Source organism: Pleurodeles waltl, chromosome 6 (genome assembly GCF_031143425.1).
Source record: "Pleurodeles waltl isolate 20211129_DDA chromosome 6, aPleWal1.hap1.20221129, whole genome shotgun sequence".
Classification (NCBI taxonomy): domain Eukaryota; kingdom Metazoa; phylum Chordata; class Amphibia; order Caudata; family Salamandridae; genus Pleurodeles; species Pleurodeles waltl.
Genome location: NC_090445.1, coordinates 1323549028 through 1323555229, shown reverse-complemented (window position 1 = coordinate 1323555229; position 6202 = coordinate 1323549028). Strand labels below are relative to the sequence as shown.

Sequence of the window (6202 nt, the reverse complement as noted above, 5' to 3'; positions counted from 1 at the left end):
CTGCCCATAGCATTGGTCAGATCTATCAACTCGTTGTTCAACACAAGGTTAGGGTCCCCTCCAAGCAAGACCGATTAGTCGGGGGAATCTAATGTCTCCACTATTGCTTGCTTCAGGAATCACACCTGTTGTCGTTAAGAGCACACGTAGAAGCGACAGTAAAGGAAAGCCCTCTCACTTGTATGTGATATGCCAGAGTGAGGACACTGCACACTAGGTCTCACGATACCATTGTGTGCACTGTGCCAAGCCAAAAAGTTCCTATGTGTTTCTTTTTCCCATCTACAGCGCATACATTAACTTGAAAAATCTCACACTTTGTGCACTTACTGACAGCAGAGCTCGAGAACATGAAGAGGCAATTATTTCTCAGTGTTTCCGAGCTGTGCTGTCTACAGGCCTTGTAATAAGTCAGAGATTTTTGTAGTTAACATAGGCACTTAATATTGGAAAAATAAATGCACAGACCCCTTCTGAGTCAGTGGACTGCATGGGAGCATGATATAGGGTCTGGTGTGCAATTGTCCAAATCAGGCATCTCTTTATAAAGAACTACATATTTGGATCCACTTCTTTTTCTTTCCTAGAGGAGAATGGCTGTCGCGAATTGAACATAGGATAATCATGCAGTTTGTAATACAAATGTAAATATGATTTTATTTGCATAGCACTTACTTCAACTGTTCTTTACAGAACACATTTTAAATTATTACCATCAAAATTGGCACTCCTGTCATTTGGAGTACTGAATACATTTTGATGAGTTTTACACCTCAGATTCACACAAATATTACAACCCCTGCCTTCAGTAAAACCGTAAATCAATGGTTCTGGTCACCTATGTTCAAAAGATGCCACTGCTTCCCCAAGGAAAAGAGTGAAAGGCATAAGCAAGTAAGATTTTAAATCGTGACAAATAGGAACATCAAAGCCACATATGGAAATGGGAGACCTTAGAGGACCTCTGTAATATCACCTGCCTTTTAACTGGACCCACCTATTTAATAACTAGAATATAATATGTTTATTGCTGTGTACGAATATGATTTTGCTCTGCTCTCCATCTCTTATAGAGTATGATGTTTTATTTTGAAGCAGGCCTTATTATTTTGAGGCTCCCAAGTCCTGGGGCTTGTGTAGTCCGATGGATTTGCATGCAGTGGTGACTCACAGATCCGGAATTAAATCCAACAAATGAAAATCCTGCTGCAAGGGCATGCTGTTGTCATCCAACTCAAAGAGACTCCTGAGTTTCAGCCGGTATGAGTCGCCTGGGTCTGCCAACAGCGAGTAGCACAGATCAGCGACCACCATCCCATAAGTCACATCTGAGGACGAGACTGAGAAAGACAAAGGACGAAAGGGGCCATCAGCTTTGTTTGTCAGCAGGAGTGTTCCATTTCACAGCAAACTGAACATGTTCCACATTGTATGTTTAGGTATGACTATTCGGTTGTATATTGCCCCTATGCACTGCCATTATACAGTACAGAAGAATTATGGCAGCTGTTGACAGCTACTCGCGCCAGTGTGGAATCAAATTACATCTACCCTCTTGGATATCACTCGGCTACAGTCTGCTTTGATCGCCTTGGCAATTAGTAATTGGAAATTATGTCGCTGCTCCAATCAAAACCGCCTTTTCATCCTCTACGTCTCTACACACAGAAGAAGAAATCGAGGATGGATAGGTGCTGCAGAACTTCCTTTCTCCAACTTACCCTTCTGCCCGCCTTTGTTTGCCTTACATTACTTTCCCAGATATGTTATTTAGAGGCTGTAATTCTGAAAAAAAACTGATCCCAAGTAACAAGAGTATGAGTTTCTGAGAGAATCAGCCACAAAGCACAGGGTAAGAGTGTCAAAGTACGACCAATGGTAGGTATGGGAGGTCAGCATGAAGCCAGTTATACTCGGTCTTGAGCAACAGACAAGTTAAAAACTCCGCTGTTGACGACCAATGGTTCTTTTAAGCAATACACAGAGAAGGCTTGCGGCCAGCCCCTTGCTCGTGATTGAACAGAATGCTTGTCTATCTCAGATTTCTGTTCCTTATTTAATTCCTTTACTTTTCATATTTGTGTTTGGCACTCCCTGTGTATTGCTGATTCACATTGCTTTTGATTCCCTTTAACTTATTCCAATCCATACAAAATGCCATTGTAAACCCTGTATCTGACATGACCAAGTGTAAGTAATGGGTGGGTTCTAAGCACACTGTAACATAACATATCTCACAACAAGCAGTGCATGTACTGTCTGAGGAGAGTCCTAAAAACAGAGGAAATTTCTATATGCTATTAGGAGAAAATCTGGCAAAATAATGACGTCTGGTACATTTTGGGAAAATGTAGGAACTTTCCAAGGATTGCAATGCAGATACCCATTAGGGACATATTGGGCGTTATAGTGGGATAGGCAGTAATCGATCCCTATCAAAAAGTTACTGATGTCCCAACATCCCTACACTCAGTTCCAGTACCACTTTTAGAGGTGCAAGAAACAATGTGGTTATAATGGCGAAGCTGCCACCTTAGAGTCATCAGAATCATCCTCAATGGGACTGGACTGCCGGATGACAGGGAGGGCATTCTGACGCATGGCAGTAATTTTTTCTTTTCCGGCATGGATGACATGACAATGTTTAGGATTTAAGGAACAAAATATGGCTTGTGCTAGGATGACACTCCCAGCGCACAGGGGGCATTGATTTTGTGATTCCAAAAACAAGCCCTCCTGTGGCAGGGGTGTTGTTCTTTGAAAAACAACACACATGAGACTACTCTGTAAACAAACTAGACAAACAAAGAACATAGCAGGTTCTGATGGTTTCACCAACAGTTAAAGCACATAGACACAAATTCAAGACATACCTACGCTTCTGTTCAGCAAATCGGGAGGGATATGGAGAAAGATCTTCTCGACCATCTCAGGCAACACGTGAACCCGGATCTCGCATTCTCCATCATATGCGGTTATAAGTGCTGGTCTAAAATATCAAATACAGTATATGCTATTACTTTAAATCGAAAGCGTGAAGAGTTAGTTTTTGAAATGGAGGAACATGCACTCTAAAGAGACAGCATTTTAAGGAAAGTTAGATCCGATTTAGTTATTGTAAAGTGGAAAGCAAATAGTGTTATCTAATGTTTTCAGAATGCAGTTTTGTACAAAAGACAGTGATCATATATCTACTTATGGATTTACTTGCACTAATTACAATTCAAATACTTTTCACTACAAACACAAATGAGGTGATTCATTTCCATGTGCTACTATAGTGCCTTAGCAGTCTCACAACACCAGGGGCTGTCTTATGAATACAGCACACGTTTCGTCTTTGTGCCTAGGCACACCTTTAAAAAGGTGCGCCAGGCGCAAACAGGGTCAGTGGGCCATACTACGTGTACCCCTGCTGCCCTGAATGCCCTCAGGGCAGTGCATTCAAGTAAAATACAGAGCAGCTCTATGTTTCACTGTACAGGTGAAACATGGAGCACCCATGTGCAGGAGGATGTCTGGGGGTCTATGTGGCCCCCTGTCTATCCACTAGAGGGCTGTCTTTTGGAGGAACCCTGAAAGTGTGCCACCTTTATGTGGAGTAATTTCAGTGCCTATGACTAGCCTTTCTAGCAACACCTTCTTTCCGCCGATGATACCTGCCTGCACCAACTGTGATGGATTGCTTAGCAGATGAATGCTGCATCCAAGGCAGAACACACACAATGATGGGTACTGACTTCTGCCCAAGGGTAGCAAGCACTAAACTTTCTGGGGCTACCTCTTCAAAAATAGTGCACATCCCTAGTAGAGGTTACTGCAGCCACCGGGCTAAATCAACTGCTGCAGATGGTGACTGTTGCACGAGTACAGTATATATTGAACAAATGATGTCCCCAAATCACTGCATTCAACTGTGACTGTTTACTGCTAACCCAAAATCAGCATTAACTGTTACTGCTGGTGTGGCTACTTTCAGGGCATGGCACACCACTGTGGATTGATCATTGCTGACATCATGTTAGCACACATACATTTGACTGGCGTTTGGGGCCCTAGAGCAGCTTACCCCAGCGGCTGTTGCCTATAGGGCTGCACATACTTCTGTTGTTGACTATTGCCCCCAAGGTAGCACACAATTTAAGAAAAGGTGACTCTGTGCCCCCATGGCCGCAGACAAATCTATTGCTGCCGACTGCTGATCACCTGCCAGCCACCACTGGCAACTGCTGGTGGCTGCTACTGCTAAATCAGTGTTATGGTCTGGACGTCTACCCATAAACCAGGTCCAAGAATTCCACTGTCTGAGGTACAGGGACTGCTTCCGGAATCCATAATGTCACCATACAACGGAATATATGATAGGGAGGTGCCCTAGAAAAGCTGCCACCTCCTCAGGAAGAAAAGCCAAAAACCTAAAAAAAACTCCTTGCTGGACAAAGACTTCGTTGGGATGAAGAAAAACAGTAATCTGGAGTCCGACTGTGGAATTCTTCAGGAATGAAGAGTCAGGATCAGAGAAGGGGGAAACAAGGAAATAAGGGAAGGAACACAGCTTCGTTATAATGTTCTCCAACTGACTATTGACATACTAAACGATAGGAGAAGGAAATGGGATCAACGAACCACATGAAAGAAACATACTGTATTGGAAAAGTCAGTACGAAACCAAGAATGAAACAGCCATGATAGAAAAAGAAAGGGAAATAGAACGAAAACCTGAAGTGAACTAGCTGTGGAGCAACTTTAAAAGGCAGCTGCAAACCATTAGACAGGTGATTGCCATTCAGGAGCTGAAGGAACAAGGAGCTTGAGTGAAAGCAGCCCCATGCGAGAGTGACTCCATGGCCACATCTGCGGACTTCTTGCAGTAGCTTCTGAGCCCCAGGAAAAGTGCAATCCCACACGGTACCACAAACCTTGGGCGCCCAGGCAATCAAGATGGCATGGACACAACAGACAGCACACACTCCTATGGTTGGGATCTGCTATTGCTGAAGCTGGATGTTTCAATGGCAGCACACCCAGGTATAGATGGTTACTTGTACCGTCAGGGCAGCACAATCACTATGTGTTAGAAATGCGGTCTCTAGTTGGCAGAGGTATACACCCTTGTCCAAGTAGGGACCACAATCCTAGTCAGGAATAGTCACACACAATCCAAATTAACCTGTGCCCACACCCTGGTAGCTTGGCACTGAGTGGTCAAGCTCAACTTAAAAGGCAGCGTGTAAAGTGTTTGTGCAATAAATCATACAGTAACACAGTGAAAACACCATAAAATACACCACACAGGTTTAGAAAAATAGATGATATTTATCTGAATAAAATAAGGTAAAAACAATAAAGATTCAGTAATCACAAGCTGAAATATCACTTTTGCAGGTTTAAAAAGAATCTTAAATCTCAAAAATCAACATTTGTCTCTTGATTAGACAAAGTACTTGGTTTGCGTCAAAAATAACATACACGGAGACCGCAGAGGAGGAGATGCGTGGAAAAATAAGGTGTGCCTTTGATTTTCCGATGCGGCACAGATGTTGCGTCAATTCTTTCCACTGCAAGGGCCTTGCGTCGTTTTTCGGTGGGCAGTCTTGGTTCCTCACTGCGATGCAGGGATCTTTTTGATGCCAAGGGACGATGCGGGGAAATCATGGGTGCGCTGGAAGAAGTCACAGGCGTTGCGTCGATCCAGGAGGGCGGCGCTTCAAATTTTCTGTCGCATGGCAGGCGCTGCCTTGATTTTCCACTCGGGGAATTTGCTGCGTTGTTCCGGTTCGGCTGTGCGTTGAATTTTCTGTTGCAAGGCAAGAGCTGCGTCAAAATTCCACTCGGGAAAGCCAGACTGCGTCATTCCGGTTCGACTTTGTGGCAATTTCTCGGTCGCAAGGCAGGCTGTGCATCATTTCCAGCAGGCTGTGTGGCGATTTGAGGCGGGCAAGGAGTTTCTTGAAGAGATAAAGTCTTTTTGGCCCTAAGACTTCAGAAAACAGGAGACAAGCTCAATCCAAGCCCTTGGAGAGCACTTCTTAGCAAAGTCAGAGGTCAGGAAGGCAGCAGGGCAACAGCAAGGAAGCAGCAGGCCTTCATAGCTAAGCAGTCCAGATGAGTCCTTTGGGCAGCCAGGCAGTTCTTCTCGACAGGTTGCAGGTTCAGGTCCACAAGTGTCTGAGTTGTAGGGGTAAGAGACCCAGTTTATATA

The 6202-nt window shown here is 44.1% G+C and overlaps 1 protein-coding gene across 3 annotated transcripts in view; it reads right to left on the bottom strand.

The window, feature by feature from the left end:
* Positions 1-630: 630 nt before the first annotated feature.
* Positions 631-6202, bottom strand: part of SHLD2 (shieldin complex subunit 2) — a 567669-nt gene continuing 562097 nt past the window's right edge. For 2 of the 3 annotated variants that reach the window (XM_069240624.1, XM_069240625.1), the window contains 2 exons: positions 2874-2989; positions 631-1340 (listed from right to left, as the gene is read on the bottom strand). In XM_069240624.1, the coding sequence (XP_069096725.1) occupies positions 1168-1340; positions 2874-2989 (289 nt within the window). In that variant the 3' untranslated portion in view covers positions 631-1167. The remainder of the gene's footprint in view (positions 1341-2873; positions 2990-6202) is intronic. The other variant, XM_069240626.1, reaches the window with a different exon arrangement.